The 16,826-nt window shown below is 39.4% G+C and overlaps 1 protein-coding gene across 1 annotated transcript in view; it reads left to right on the top strand.

Annotated features, from left to right (window-relative positions):
• The first annotated feature begins 9,817 nt into the window (after nt 1-9,817).
• KMO (kynurenine 3-monooxygenase) overlaps nt 9,818-16,826 on the top strand; it is a 65,057-nt gene continuing 58,048 nt past the window's right edge. Inside the window, 1 exon segment of the mRNA XM_065935647.1 lies at nt 9,818-10,179. Within this exon segment, the coding sequence (XP_065791719.1) occupies nt 10,105-10,179 (75 nt within the window). The 5' untranslated portion in view covers nt 9,818-10,104.

Below are 16,826 nucleotides of genomic sequence, written 5' to 3'. Positions count from 1 at the left end.
CTTATGAGGTAGGTCCTATTATTATTCATACTTATAGAAAAGAAAATTGTTGCCCAAGATCATCCAACTAGCCCACAATCTTTATTATTTTGCACACACCTTGTGGGGTTTGTTTTTTGTATCATTACTAATATTTCTCAGGAAATGGAACACGACACTGAAGAATGATTAAAAATAATTTTTAAAATGTGTATGGCAAAGTTTATTTTCCAACAATAATATCTGCCATCCCATTTGCTTTTTCTCAGTGTGACTTTTTCACACATGAGTCTAAATGGTATCATCTCCTTTAGTAGGCAGGTCTTATGACTCACTGATAGCCAATAGACTCTGAGAAAAGTGACTGCTGAAAGTAGGTCAGAAAAGGCTGTGCTACTTCCCTGTGATTCTCTTGAGACCACTACTCTGTGTTAAGTCATTCACCAGTAAAAGTGTGACTGCCCTGAAACAGTTGTGCTATACAAGCAGGCATTCTAGTCCACAGCTTAGCAGAGCTCCCAGCTGACACTTACCATCAATTCTCAGCCATGTGAGTGAGCAGTCTTGGATATCCACCCCAGATGAACTCACATAACTGTAAAATTTTTACCAAAGCAAACTTGGGTCTGCTTGCCTGTGCACAATAAAGCCAATCTACTGACACTCTTCTTCCTACATCATCAGTTTTGTTACAGGGAAGAACTGACTTCATGTCGAATCTGTTTCTTTTACTTTAACCTTGCTTCCCATTGCTTTTGATCTCTAAAGAGACACTGTTAAAAAAAAAAAAAAAAAAAGAGAGACACTGTTCATACCTAATGGCTGGCCTTGGGGAACGCTGCTCCTCTGCCTGAATGTTTAACCAAAATGCCTTTGTTCAAGACCGTGTCCACCTATTGCTATCTCCCAGAAAGGAAGAAATTAACTTATCTCCTCCCTGAGGCTTGCCATTCCAGGAGATATTTGTAAGATTAATGGCCTTTTACACTTTACCTCCTCACTTCACCTCCTTCCTTGCCCCCATCTCTGTTCTATAAAAGAACCTGTCATCCATACCCCAATAAGATGGTTATTTTGAGACATTAGTCTGCAATCTTCTTGGTCAGCTGGCTTTCTGAATAAAGTCCTATTTCTTGCCTCAACACCTGGTCTCTCAGATTTATTTGCCTGTAGAGTAGCAAGCAGAGGGGACTGGGATTTGGTAACAGTTTATTTCTCTTTGTTGAACCATTGCCGTAAACAAATACTGTAAATTTTCTGTATTATCTCCCATGTTTAAAAACAAAGCAAAATGAAACTGCCTCAACTTTGCATTCTGCTTCAACTACCTCTCCATTCCTAGGGCATATTCGCTCACCATCTTCATTCTTCTCCTCTCATTTTCTCTTCAGTTTACTACAGTCTACCTTCAGTTCCAACCAGTCCATCCTAAAGGAGATCAGTTTTGGGTGTTCATTGGAAGGACTGATGCTGAAGCTGAAACTCCAATACTTTGGCCACCTCGTGCGAAGAGTTGACTCATTGGAAAAGACCCTGATGCTGGGAGGGATTGGGGGCAGGAGGAGAAGGGGACGACAGAGGATGAGATGGGTGGATGGCATCACCGACTTGATGGGCATGATTTTGAGCAAACTCCGGGAGTTTGTGATGGACAGCGAGGCCTGGCGTGCTGCGATTCATGGGGTCGCGAAGAGTCGGACACAACTGAGCGACTGAACTGACTGACTGACCAACCCTCAGTTCACATTACTCCACTGATACTGCTCTTGTTAGGTTCACCAAGGACCACCAAGTTACAAATGTTGTCAAAATCCTGACTCCCTGTCCATTGATGCTGAATAGAAATAAGCAGACAGAGTTTGACAGAAATAGAAAGTGTGGCTTTATTCCTTTTGCCAGGCAAGAGGGAGAACACAGGAGACTAACAGTTCAAGAACTCTGCCCCACTCACCTAGGGGGATTAAAAGAGGCTATGTAGACTGGGGCTCATTGTCTGGGGTAGAGTAATGATAAGACTCAAACTAATGAAGGTCTTGCATCCTTCTTTCTGCATTATTTCAAAACAGTCTCAGCTGGCGTCAGCTGGGTTCATTTGTCTCTGGGTTATTGACCTGAAACCCTCTTTCTGAAATACAAACAGCTATAAGGTGGTTTTTTTGTTTTTGTTTTGTTTTGTTTTGTTTTTTATTTTTGCTGCAAAAGAGTTCAGGGAGAATAAACACCAGGTGCAAGATATAATTTACACAGTGTGGTGGGGGGTGATAGGCTAACTTTGTGAAGGACAAATCTAGTTACCGACACTGCAGATTAGTAAATTGAAAAACTAAGATTGATCAACTCTTTCAGGCTTATTTTTCCTGTTCTCTGTTCTCTGTTCTCTTTACTTGTTCTCAGGAGAGGAAAAACTTCATTTCTTTTTTGCTGCAACACAAATCCGATAGACAATATCCTATATTTTCTGCAGCAGTGATGCCATTGACTCGCCTCCCCTTTGGAAATCTCTTTCCTGATCTTGCAACATTGAATCTCCCTCTAGATATTCCTTCATAACTATTCTTTGTTAGCTCTTCACTGGAAGATGAGGAAGTGCCTCAGAGCTCTGTCTTAGATGATCTTTCCTTTTTCTCCTGGTTTAAAAAAAAAGTCTTTTTAGCGACCTCAAGTAGAAAGGGTTGAGTTAACCACACACCTACATTTATGGCACTTTATAGAGTATTAGATCCATTCTTAATTTAATATTTATTTCCGTTTCTATTCATCCCTGGGCTTCCCCAGTGGCTCAGTGGTAAAGAATCTGCTTGCAATGCTGGAGACACGGGTTCGATCCCTGTGTCAGGAAGATCCCCTGGAGTGGCTATCCACTCCAGTAATCTTGCCTAAAGAATTCCCTGGAGAGAGGAGCCTGGCAGTTACCGTCCACTGGGTCACAAAGAGTCGGACACGACTGTAGTGACTAAGCACATTCATTCCCTACACCTTTTTTCTTTTCGGACCTAAACACTCAGAGCCAGCCCTGCAAAGATAACAGAAAACAGACCTGCAAGTGCCAAAGACCTGGTGAAATGAATAAACAATTATTGAGCAAGCAGAGTTCATCAAACAAAGTGAGATCATATTCTTTCAACTTCAACAGTTTAGCAATGATGAAAACAACAGAGCGAATATTGTACTAATTAATCTCTACTAAATTTTAATTTTTATAAACTTTTATTCTCCCAATAATGCAAATTTTAAAAAACGTAAATGTAGAGAAACATGAAAATATTCAGTGTCTCCTGTAAACGTACTTTACAGTATGCCCCTCTTGGAGCCATTCTGTTGAAAAAGGACCTGATTAAAGGATTAACAAGTAATCAAATCCCAAAGAGGGTGAAATGCAGCTGCTCCTGACACAATAGTTACCCCATAAATTCCTTATCCCACAGCCTCACATTCTTCAGGCTCAGAGGAGGATGAAAACAAATTTATTAATTTCTTTTTTTTCTCAAAAAAATCTTCCAGAGGAAAGGAATGTGGTCATCTTTAACTTTCCTGAAGCCCCTCTGAAGCAACTCTTTTTTTTTTTCATTTATTTTTATTAGCTGGAGGCTAATTACTTTACAATATTGTAGTGGTTTTTGCCATACATTGGCATAAATCAGCCATGGATTTACATGTGTTCCCCATTCTGATCCCCGCTCCCTGAAGCAACTCTTTCTACTAGATTTTTAGGAAGACTAGAAGGACAAGTAGCCATGGTTGAAATTGTAGCTTTGTAAGAGTTAAACTTTTTACAAGCTTTTGGTGCCCTTTCTCTCACAGACACCCAGGGACCTCATGCTATCCTTCAATTTATAAAGTTATTGACTATGTTATTCTACTCAGATCTGTTTTCTCCTGTCAAACCTCATACAAAAAGTTAATTTTCTCTTTCAGTCTCCTCCAACCCAAAGAACATCAAATCCACATTATTCAGGTCTTATAAAATGTAGCTACTTTATAATTCAAATTTCATTTAGATTTGTATTGTCAAAAAAAGAAAAGGAAAGGCAAGATGAGTCTTGAAAATTGTCACCTAATTGGAGAAACAGTAATACTGATTCTCCCTGATATGGGGACTGAGGAAATTCCTGGGAGGCAATAATACAAAATAGTTTTACCTATTCTACTGAGAGTGAACTGAAGTAAGACCAGAATCTTACCAGTACAGTAATTAAAATAATAATGATCATTGCCTCTCAGTCCACTAGCATGTTGTTGTAGACTGCATAGAACCACATGATTCATCATTAATCTCTTAGATAATGTATTTTCTTGATGTATGGTTCTTTGGCTCAGACCTGGTAAGTTTGATCCACTCCATTAACATTCTTAAAATATCTTAAGATAACAGTTATCAACATCCTCATAGTCAATCTTAATGCATTAACACATTGTTTTAACTAGATCATTTGTGGAGTGGGTCAACAATGTCATACATAGAGTCAGGGTTTGAAATTTTTAAAAACTTTTTAAAAATAATTGAAGCAGACAGAATGTTACTCAGGTGATAATATCCTATCAGATGTACTTTTTGAGTAGAAGGGAAAAAGTTTGCAGTTATCAAGCAGACAATTATATGTAAATTCCAGGCTATTTTATCTGTGACTAAACTGCCAATGAATACTTCCATAGGATTTGTCTTTCAGATAAATAACATTCAAAATAAGCACATGACATGTTATGGAAAAAAGTTATTCAATTCCTAGGCTGAAAGAGAGCATAAAGATGAAGATCACTTGTTTAGTGTCAGATGGGACATGCAGACACCAATGGAACAACCATTTGAGAAACAGACAGACCTTGCTAATTCTACACACCGAATGAGTGTGAAATCACCTACAGGCACAAGGCAGAAGCAAAAATAAAAACCGTCTAAGTTAATGTACTGCTAGCTTAAGCCTCAAACTACTGCAGTCTTTTTTCTTTTCTTCAAGTCATTTCTTTTTTTTTTTTTTTGAAGTATAACCATTTACAATGTAATGTTAGTTTCTAGTGTATAGCAAAGTGATTCAGTTATACATATGTTTATTACTTTTTGTACTATTTACCATTACTGGATTTTTATAGGATATTGCAGATAGTTCCCTGTGCTACACAGTAGGAACTTACTGTTTAGCTATTTTATATATAGTAGTTTGTATTTGCTAACTTTCTGGCCAACCCATTATGAACTGTTTGAATGTTTTGGAAATTAAGCCCTTGTTGGTCACATTGTTTGCAAATACTTTCTCATATTCCGTATCGTTTCATTTCCTTTGCCGTGCAAAAGCTCTAAAGTTTGGCTTGATCACTTTCCTTTATTTTTGTGTTTTATTTCTATTGCCTTGGGAAACTGACTTTCTCTTCCAGTAGAAGAGCCACTGGGTATCCCTTCACAGGAGCTGTCCCCCATGAAGTGTACACTATGGTGTCATCTGTCACCCATTCTGCCGGTTTGCAAAGTACACGGTTGGTTTTTGACACTGCCCTCAGACCCATCTCTACCAGGGGAATGCAGGTGATTGGCCTGGGTGTCCTTCAGGCGCTGTGCTCACAAAGTCGCCAGTGCAGATTCACCAGTACAGATTCCCTGTAGTCATGCTTTGGGACCACTATAGCTGTGCACTTACATCTGCTATGGGGACTACGGAATCATTTCAGTCCCAGCCCCGCCTCTCCATGTGCCCACCCACAAAGACCGCAGCTGCTACTGTGTGACCCACCCCAGCTGTGGGAGCACTAATAACCCGCTCTGAAGTTCATCAGGCACTGAGCTCACAAACTGACCACTGATGGTGTAAATCTGGATCACAGCTTCTGGGCCAGGGCTCAGATTTCAGTCAGTCCTTCTTCCTAAATTATGCAGCCCCTGGGTGTAGGCTCAGATTTCAGCCCCGCCTCCGCTTGTGGACAACCCACCATTGCTTGCACACTGGCGCCTTGCCTTCAGTGAGCACGCTGAAAGAGAGGCTGTTATGGTGGGGCCATGTCCCTCCTTTTATGCTTATGTTAACGATAGGGCTTCTCTGATGGACCAGGGCCTGGCCCATCTACACCCTTGGTTGCTGCTTGGACCATACTCCAGGCCCTTGAGGCTGTTTCCATGGAGCCATCCCCAATCCTCTCCCCTGGTCTGCCTGCTGAAGCTCAGATGTTAGCAGCCAGCTCCTGCCCACCAGCAGACTTGCACCTCGACTGGGGAGCGCAGCGGGGTGGCCAGGACTGACTGTGCTTGTCTTTCTCCTTTCTGCCTGCGACAGTCTGGCGGCTGAGCCTCTGAAGCTCCCAATCTATCCTGTCTGTCATCTCAGCCTCTGAAGGGTGTTCCTAAGGTAACGGAAACTTTCCTCTTTCACAGCTCCCCTTCGGGGATGCTGGTTCCCTACCAATCCTTTGCTTCTTTCTTTCATCCTACCTAGTTACACTGTAACCTGTCTTGTAGCTTTGGTTGTATGAGCTCGTCTGCCATCATTCAGTAGGGATTCTGTGAGAATTGTTCCACATGTAGATGTATTTTTGATGCTTTCATGGGAAGTGATAAGATCTACATCCTTCTGTTATGCCTTCTTGATTTCCCTCCCACAGTTTTTTTTTAATATAGTTTTGAGCACTCAGTTTAAAATAGTCATACGTAAATTAGGTAACATGAGTTCCTAAACCCAAATAAATAACCATCAAAACAAACCTATAAAGGAAAAGGTTGGTACATTTGATATGCTAAAATTCAGAATATCTTTCATCAAAAGGCATCACTAAGAAAACAAAAAGGCAAGCCAGAGAGTGGAAGAAGTTATTTGCAATATATATAAAGAATAAAACTCATATCCAGTGTCAGTTAAAAAAAACACAACCCAAATGAAAACTGAGCAGTACACAGAAGAAGAAAAGCAAATGTGAATGAGGTGCCCACCTTTATTTATAATTAAAGCATGCAAATTAAAATGTTGGTGGGATAGGGTACACATCCACCAGCAAGTACTGGATGTACCAACAATATACACGTTGATGAGGATGTAGCAGAAGAGAAATTTCTGTACACTGTCAAGTAAAAGTAAAATGCTTTGGAACATAACTTTCTTTCAGAAAGTTAAAAATAAGCATAACCAGTATATAGTTCCTATACATGCTCATACGTGTGTGCGCTACATTGTACTAATATACAAGCTCATATGTATGCACACTACACTGTACTAATATACATGCTCGTATGTATGCACACTACAGTGTACTAATATACAAGCTCATATGTATGCACACTACAGTGTACTAATATACAAGCTCGTATGTATGCACACTACACTGTACTAATATACATGCTCGTATGTATGCACACTACACTGTACTAATATACAAGCTCATATGTATGCACACTATGTTGTACTAAAATACATGCTCATATGTATGTGCACTACTTTGTACTAATATACATGTTCTTATGTATGTGCACCACACTGTACTAATATACAAGCTCATATGTATGTGCACTACTAACGCAAGTCACTTCAGTCGTGTCCGACTCTGCACTGTACTAATATACAAGCTCATATGTGTGCACACTACGTTGTGTTAAAATACATGCTCATTTGTATGTGCACTACCCTGTGCTAATATACATGCTCATGTGTGTGTATTACAGTGTACTAATATACATGTTCTTATGTATGTGCACCACACTGTGCCAATATACATGCTCATGTGTATGTGCACCACATTGTACTAATATATCCAAGGTTGATCATAGCAGCATTATTCAAAATATTGGGTTGGCCATAAAGTTCATTTGGGTTTTTCTGTAACATCTTATGGAAAAGCCCTAACAAGTTTTCTGGCCATCCAATGTTGAAAAACTGGGAACACCCAAATGTCCATCAGCAATAGAATGGATAAATGAAAACAAGTGAATTAGAACACCTTGGAATGACACAGATTAGTAAAATATTGAGGAAAAGAAGCAAATTTCAAAGAAAAAAAACCCAGCATAAATTCATTACAATAAATCTTAAAAAGAGGCAAAACGAAACTAACGTTTATTTATTTATTTTTGGCTGCCCTGGGTCTTTGTTGCTGTGCACGGACTTTTCTCTAGTTGCAGTGAGCAGGGGCTACTTTCCAGTTGCCGTGTACATGCTTCTCATTGCGGTGGCTTCTCCTATTGCAGAGCACAGGCTCTAGGGCGTGCAGGCTTCAGTAGTTGCAGCGTGTGGCCTCAGTAGTTGCGGCTAGTGGGCTCTAGAGTGCAGACTCAGTAGCTGTGGTACATGGGCTTAGTTGCCCTGAGGCATGTGGAATCTTCCCGGACCGGGGATTGAACCCTTGTCCCCTGCATGGCAGGCAGATTCTTAACCTCTGAACCACCAGGGAAGTCCAAAACCAAAGGATTATAAGGTTGCTTGTATGAATGGCGATTACCTCTGTGAAGAGACTTTTGGCAATGGACATGTGTAGACTTTTGGGGCCCTGGCAATTTTTTTTTTTTCATAGTCTGAGTGGTAAATACATGAGTACTTGCTTTACAATAAGTTATTGGACTGTATACTTGGGTTTTACGTGCTTTAGTTTTTGGTGTTATATTCCACAATGTTAAAAAACATGAAACGGCTCTCTGTAAACTGACATTAAATAATTCTTGAGTTTATGTTGCAAATGAAAACCTGGAGTGTGGAAAAGTATATAAAATTGGCTACTATTTATGAAAAAAAGGAAGGAGGTATGAGGGAGGGAGAGAGAGACAGAGAGAGAAAGCTGGTGTTCATAAAAGAAGAGGGAATAAAAAACAGTGGTTATCTCAGGAGAAATAGGTGGCCAAGGGACAAGATTAGAAGAAAAACGCCTATTCATTGTATACCCTTTTGTACTTTTTGTATTTCACACCATGTAAATGTATTAGCTGTACTCTGTGTGTGTGTGTGTGTGTGCTCAGTCATGTCTCACTCTTTGTGACCCATGGACTCTATCCTGCCACTCTTTGCAACCCCATGGACTGTATCCTGCCTGGGTCCTCTGTTGATGTCATTTTCCAGGCAAGAATACTGGAGTGGGTTGCCATTTCCTACTCTAGGGGATCTTCCCAACCCAGGGATCAAACTCCTATTTTCTATATCTCCTGCATTGCAGGCGGATTCTTTACCACTCTCATGTGGGAAGCTCATTAACTATTCTAAATAAATAAATAAAAATTCCTAAAAAAAAAAAAAAAGAAAAAAAAATTCCTAACAACAATACTGATTATACTTATCCACAAGAGGTCACTATCAAATGATGTTGAACTCTAGTTCCTCATCAGAGAAAAACCAGTCTGAAGTCTCCCTGCTCTCACCAGGAAGTTAAGCAGCATCTTCATTTGCATTCTTACTTTATTTTACCTGTCATGTTCTGTTTTTTTAAAAAACCCTCCAATTCAAAAATATGCACAGAAATTTAAAATATACATTTAAAACGGAGCGAAAGAAAACAAAGAACTGAAGAGACAGTATGAAGCAATGAATGAATTTACAAAAAGCATAATATTAACCATTTCCCCTAGGATTAATACACAAATTACATTCTAACGTTTCTAGCATTTGATACAAAAAAGGAAGTATTGTCAGTTTTGTAATTCAAAATCTTGCTCAGGAGAATATTCAGAGTATGAAAAATGTTTTCCGTGGTAGAGTCTGTTAAAGACAATCCTTTAGGTAAAATTCCTGACCAGTCTTAATAACAAGAATAATCCACAGAACAATTGGGAAACCACGTCATACTCTGGGACACCAGATCAGGGAAGTTTCATTCATGGGTTAGTCATGGTTGAAAATGAAACTAAGAATACATGCTATAAAAAAGGAAGAAGAAAAGCCACAAAACTTGTGCTTTAAAAATTCTGTCTTACACATAGGAGAGTGTTCAGTCTTCACGTGGCTGGATTTTTCAAAATTTAGCTATTGCAACGAATTCCCTTTTTCCTAAAGTTTAGCTGATTGTCCTTCCGGCAACTAATGGGTTAAATTCTACCTTCTAAGTTCAAGGAAAAACAGCCCTGCTCAAATGCTGTTGCTGGCTCACAAATGTAGGGCTTCAGGCAAAGACCGTCCGAGGGAAGTCAGCGTATAGGAGAGAGTTTTCTCTGTGACAAGAGCTGCAACAGCTATGAAAAACACTTCAGCAGTGATGGATTCTTCTGATATTCAAAGGAAAAATATAGCTGTCATTGGTGGTGGCTTGGTAAGAATCTATTTGGATATATTATTCCTGGTAGTGGTATTATATGATCATTACTTTTTTGCTTTTTTATCAGAGATTAATTGCTTTTATTAATATTTTTTCTATCAATTTTACTGCGGTATTATTGACATAGAGCACTCCATAAGTTTCAAGTGTACAGCATAATGATTTCACTTACATACATTATAAGATGATTCCCACAATAAGTTTAGTGAATACTTCTCATTGCAGACAGATATAAAATAGCAGAAAAAGAAAACATATTTTTTCCTTGTAATGGGAACTATAAGGATTTACTCTCTTAACAACTTTTATATACAACATACAGTGGCGTTAATTACGTTACATCTGCGATGCTTATTTATATTACAACTGTTAGTTTCTACTTTTTGACCACCTTTGTTGTCATATAAAGATATTATACCTCTAATCTTCCTCACCTATTTCACTTATCTTAATATTATTAATCACTTATAAGGATTGTTCACTTTCTTTTGAAACTTTTCTGATATTTAAATACACCTTTTTAAAATGTGGTGTTAGTTTAGTTTGCTCTTTCCTAAAAGAGCTATCTTATTTCCATTAAATACAAAGGTGTCCATTTTCCCTTGTTTTTTCTGTACAGCATTTTTCAAAATAGAAAATAAAGCAAATAGAATTTGATTAATTCCCAACTAGACTATGTGTTAAAATAAATATTAATGTAAATAGTCATTTTAATAAAAACATTTGCCACTTTGGTTAATAACTCAGTTTGTACTGTCTAGTAAGAATAAAAGGGACAAGAAACATGAAGTTAATTCAGAATTATCACATTGAATGTTCACTAGTTATTTGAGTAAGTGGGAGTAACACTTATTCAGTCCCCCTATCTGGCTGGTCCAGTGGAGCTGGTCCTAAGTTGGTGGAGTGAGGCATAGAGCAGGTGAGATGAATGGGCTGAGATGGCCCCACATCTAGCAAGAAGAGGGGACGGGGTGTCTCCTCTCTGCCTCCACTGTTATTGTATGAAAGCTAGTTCTACTTAACGTGGGGCTGCCTCAGTGAAACTGTATTCTCCCCTCCCTTAGCAGAACAACTCTTTTGGAATCAAAATATCCCCATTAGTTAAAGTTTAATCATTTTGGCTTTGCCTTTGGCTTAATCATGTGCATGCTTTTAGATCATAGGTATTCATTTATTTCATTTACTCTGCGAAAATTTGCTGAGGGCCTAATGATGTGCCAGACCCTGTTCTAGGTTGTATGTAGATGAGTGCATTTTGTAGCACACATAGATTTTTACAGTTTGTGCTAATTCTGACTTGGGTGTTGCCTTCCTTTTTGTGTTTTCCCTAAAGTTTGATGACAGTTCTAACATTTCTGGTTTGCTATTGTTGTAGCCATGTGTTTCGGGAAACAAACTCACTCAGAAGGACAATGCAGATAGTGGAGTGCAGTTTATTACACCAGCGGGCCCAAGGGAGAGTCTCCTCTTAGCCAAGGACCCCGACCAGTTTTTGTGAAAACCTTATATACACTAAGTGCATGTGCACAAACCTACCTCCCCAAATTCCCTGAAAATCAAAGTTAACCCATGATTCATATGCCTTAAGCCTAGGTAGTTAACAGTGGATAATTATCAATAGGCCTGTGGTCATGCCTCAAAAAGCATAATAGAATGTACGATTCTATTTGGTTACAACAGATAGTTAGGGTATTCTTTTAGTGAGAAGGAGGCCTGGTTTTCCAGTTGGTATGTCGTTTCCATAGATACTGGGCATATAGCTCAGAGTCCACAGTCCAGCCCAAGATGGAGTCCTGCTTTCAAGATGGAACCTGTTCGGATTCCTCCTTCACTATCATATGCTGTGTTGGCCAATGCATGTGACATATGTCCTCATTTCTTCATACTTTGTACCTGGCTTCAATCCAATCATTCCTATCAAAATTTTGCATAAAATGTGAATTCATGGAGTCAACAAAATCCTGTTGGGTGCCAGCTATGTGCCAACATTGTTTTAAGTATTAGGAATATAGTGATGAGTATTTAGGGAGGAGAAAGACGATGGAGAAGAAAAGTAAGTTCAGTGAGGCCTAAGCACTACACAAAGAAATTCAAGTAGGGTAATGCTGTAGGGTCTTGAGGATATCCATTTATAGAGTGTGGTCGGGACAGCTTTTCTGAGGCGATAAATGACCTGAAAAATGAGAAGGAGACCATCGTGTGAAGGGCTACAGAAAGAGCATTTGGGGTAGATGAAGGACTGTGGAGAAACGAGGAGATAAAGAGCTGGGCACTTTTCTTGGAGCAGACAGAAAGGCACAAAGAATGAGAGTGGAAAGGAGTAGACACTGAGGCTGGGGAGAATTAAATAGCCAGAGGTCCTAGGATCTTAGCGTGCAAGGCAGACAGATTTTATCCTAGACACAATGGAAAGCCATTGGAAGATTTTAAGTAGGAAAGCAAGCCATGATTTTAAGATTCCTTAGGCTGTTATATAGAGAAGAACTGGGAAAATTTCAAGACCAGGTAGACCAGTTAAGAGGCTGTTGTGTTTGTCTAAGACTTGGACTAGGGTGGCAGCAGTGACATCTCTTACGATGGCTCTTAGATATCCAAGTGACAGTGAATGTCTCTCAGTCGTGTCCAACTCTTTGTGACCCCTGGATTTTCCAGGCCAGAATACTGAAATGGGTAGCCTTTCCCTTCTCCAGGAGATCTTCCCAATCCAGGGACTGAAACCAGATCACCTGAATTGCAGGTGGAATATTTTTTTCTTAACCAGCTGAGCCATAAGAGAAGCCCAAGAATACTGGAGTGGGTAGTCTTTCCCTCCTCCAGGAGATCTTCCCTACCCAGGAATCAAACCGGGGTCTTCTGTATTGTGGGTGGATTCTTTGTCAACTGAGCTAGGGGAAATAACAAATATGTGATTGGATATATGATTTTGGAAGGCATAAAAATGTGGGTGTCATCCACAGGTTTCTCCCTGAATAACACTTGAATTCTTCATCATCGAACCACTTCATTATCTGGGCACACATACATGTGCTAGAAAATGGAAGACATGAACTAATACACATATATTAAGAAGCAACTAAAATTCCTCTGCAAAGGAATTCTATTCACCTTATTGCTCAGGTCCATGCTTAGGAATCATGTCTGATTCTTTTTTTTCATTTTATGAAAACCCCCATTCCTCTTTCATTCTACCAATAAGCCTTGGTGGCTCTATATTGAAAATACATTTCAATTCTGTTCATTGCTACCATGCTAGTTAGGGCCATCATCATTCTTTATCCATACTCCTGCAGCCTCCTCCTAAATGATCTCCCAGCTTCTACTCTTATCCATAGGCAGTCACACAGCAGTCAGAATCAACCTTTTAAATCGTTAGTGTGATAATTACCATTCATTGCTTAAAACCTTCCATTACAAATAAAGTAAAGTCTAAACTCCTTACCAAAGGCCCTATAGGAACTGAGTCTGTCTACCTGCCTGGCCTCATCTTTTCCATGTTTTTGTTTTTTATGTTACCTATCAGCACCTGAAATCATATACTTTATTTGTTTGGGGTAAGTAGGTAAGCTATTTATTATGCATCTATTCCTACAAGGATATAGCCTCTCATGGCTGGAACCACACCTAATATTGCTTAATGTCATTATTTAGTATTTGACAGATAAATGAATGAAAGGAATGAAAAACTCTTCTTAATGATATGAAGTTAAAGGAAATTTCATAATGGATGAAAGACTGAATATTGAGGAAATTTAAAAAATTACTGATTACATAGAGTGATTCGAGAAGGTTAAATTCAATACATAAAGACAAAATTATTTTCTTGCCCATCTACTTTCTTGTGTGTGTGTGTGTGTGTGTATGTGTATGTTTCACCGTTCCCCTTATCTTACTCCCCATGGACTGATCCTAGTCCCTTAGACTAGGATCTCTGATTATTAAAGGCTGATACACTAAAGGCTCTCTCTGGGCCCCAAGGGGGAAATTGCAACAGAGCCGAGAACCTTTACTCAGAAGTCCAAATAATATAGTGAACTGATTTTTTCCACCAGTGCTACCTTGCCTAGTGAAAGATTACTCTTAAGAATTTGTCTTTGCTTTAATGTAGTGGTCATCTGATTCTGTGATTAACCAATTGATTTCTGTTCTTTGAAGACATGTTAAGTCAAAGAGGTCAGAAAGAACCAATAGATCCATGAAGGGGTCTTTGAGAAACTAAACGTGAAAGAAATTGTAAACCATGGTCATAAACTGGTTAAAGTTTATCTATTAAACAGTGGGAAAAGACGTTAAAACAGTTTTTCAAGAATGTTAATCTATTTACAAAAATCACTATACTCAGTTAGTTATTTTACTTCTTGTGTGAAACACTGCTCCCAATCCCTTCCAGGATTACCTCCTGGAACCTGGGGGTGGAACTTCTCCTGTGAATGCACACAGGACTTTTCTTGCCTTTATCACAGACTGCATATTCTGTTAAAGTTATAGACGTAATAATTGTAAGGAGATAATTGTTTAGTCGCTGAATCATGTCTGACTATTTTGTGACCCAATGGACTGCAGCCAACCAGGCTCCTCCATCTATGGGATTTCCCAGGGAAGATTACTGGAGTGGGGTGCCACTTTCTTCTACAGGGGATCTTCCCAACCTAGGGATCGAAACCGTGTCTCTTGCATCTCCTACACCAGCAGGTGGATTCTTTACCACTGAGCCACCCAAATTTGTAGATATGCATAGTTTATTCCCCATAGAAACTTTTATAACTTCATGAGTCTAAATATTTTCTTATCTTTGGGTCTTGCCCCCTTTTCTTTTATAACGGTTATCCCAGTGCCTTGTACTGTCAAACACACTAAAATATCTTGTGTGCATGAGTTTGCTTTCAGAACAAAGTGGAGGATCGTCCTCTTAGAAATTATGGGCAAGTAAAACAAAGACAAGGTTTTTCAGAGTGGAGTCATAATGAATGCAATACTGTGAAGGACTAATATTTAAAAAAAGAAGAAGACTTAAAAGACAATCTCTACTTTTCAGGCTGAAAAGAGTTTTGTTGTTGTTTAGTCACTCAGTCGTGTCTTACTCTTTGCAACCCCATGGACTATATAGCCCACTAGGCTGTTCTGTCCTTCAGATTCTCCAGGCAGAAATACTGGAGTGGGTTGCCATTTGTAAAGAGTTTTACAGTTTTCCAATTCTAACTTAAGTCAACCTAAGGGTAAAAAACTGCCACATGAGTTTATGTTAGAGTGAGACTTGTTTTCTTCACTAAATGACAATCCAGAGAAGTCAAAAGAAAGACCATTGCACATGTGTCCTGAAGATGTGTATGTATTCAGGTTCTTGGTATCTGGAAATGCTGCTGCTGAGGTGACTGTTTTCAATGTTTATAAATATGATGGAAATGATCAGAGTTTTCAGTGACAGTTACAGCTACTGATCTCTCATTTTTTGACTGAAGTTTAGAGTTTCAGCTGTAAGGATTATTGAGAATAGCAGCCTTAGCTGTTGCCTGCTATTCTAGTGTGTGTCCACTGTTCTAGCACACACTTTGAAGATGTATTTTAGGGCAATATTGAAACATTTCTTTTGTCTCCTTAGCTGACAAGCAACTCCTTTTCCTGACCCATCAAAATTCTCCATTAAGAGCTTATTTAAAGGGTAAAGTTCAAAACATCAGGTCAAGGAGACGTATTTTCCATGAATTACCATAGTTAATTATGCCCTGTCCCCCAGTACTCAAGTTGTTAGTGGCCTCTACTGGTGAAATTGGCGCTTCCCCAGTGGCTCAGTGGTAAAGAATCTGCTTGTCAACGCAGGAGGCACAGAAGACGCAGGTTCAATCCCTGGGTTGGGAAGATTCCCTGAAGAAGGGAATGGCAACTCACTCCAGTATTCTTGCTGGGAAAATTCCATGGACAGAGGAGCCTGGCGATGAAACTGATGAAACTGCCTTTGAAACTGCTTGACCTTGATGCTATGAGGGATTATGTCTCACATCTATAGATGTGAGATCTGTCACAAATGTATAGGCTCAAAATGAACCTGATGCCAAACTGGCCCTAGACACTGTTTCCTGCCCTGTCTCCCTAGGGTCCTTCCACCTCACAGCTCACTCTTCACTCAGTTCAGTTGGATAGAAGCCGCAAAAGACAGTGAGGAGAATGCACAGGAAAGGCTGCAATCTGCTGGAAGTGCAGGAACTCTTACCCTTTCTGGGTCTTGGTTTCTTCATCACGGGCTAAGACTAGGTCCCCAAGGCTTTTAACTCTAGTTTTGCTGCTTCTTTTTCATACTTCCTTCCTCACAGGTCACTAGTTTTGTTCTCAATCTAGTCTTTATAAACATAGAAATCAAATGTCACCCGGAATTTTCACTTTCTCTAAAATAAATATTCTAGACATGTATAAACCATCAAATGTTTCATAATTTTTGGTTAAGGTCTATATATAGTTCTCCATATAGTAGATGCTGGGAAAGATTGAAGGCAAGAGAAGGGGATGATGGTTGGAGATGATATGGTTGGATGGCATCACCGACTCAATGGACATGAGTTTGAGTAAACTCTGGGAGTTGGCGATGGACAGGGAGGCCTGGTGTGCTGCAGTCCATGGGGTTGAAAAGAGTCGGACATGACTGAGCGACT

The sequence above is a fragment of the Muntiacus reevesi genome, chromosome 5 (genome assembly GCF_963930625.1).
Source record: "Muntiacus reevesi chromosome 5, mMunRee1.1, whole genome shotgun sequence".
Taxonomy (NCBI): Eukaryota; Metazoa; Chordata; class Mammalia; order Artiodactyla; family Cervidae; genus Muntiacus; species Muntiacus reevesi.
This window is presented reverse-complemented; position numbering and strand designations above follow the sequence as displayed.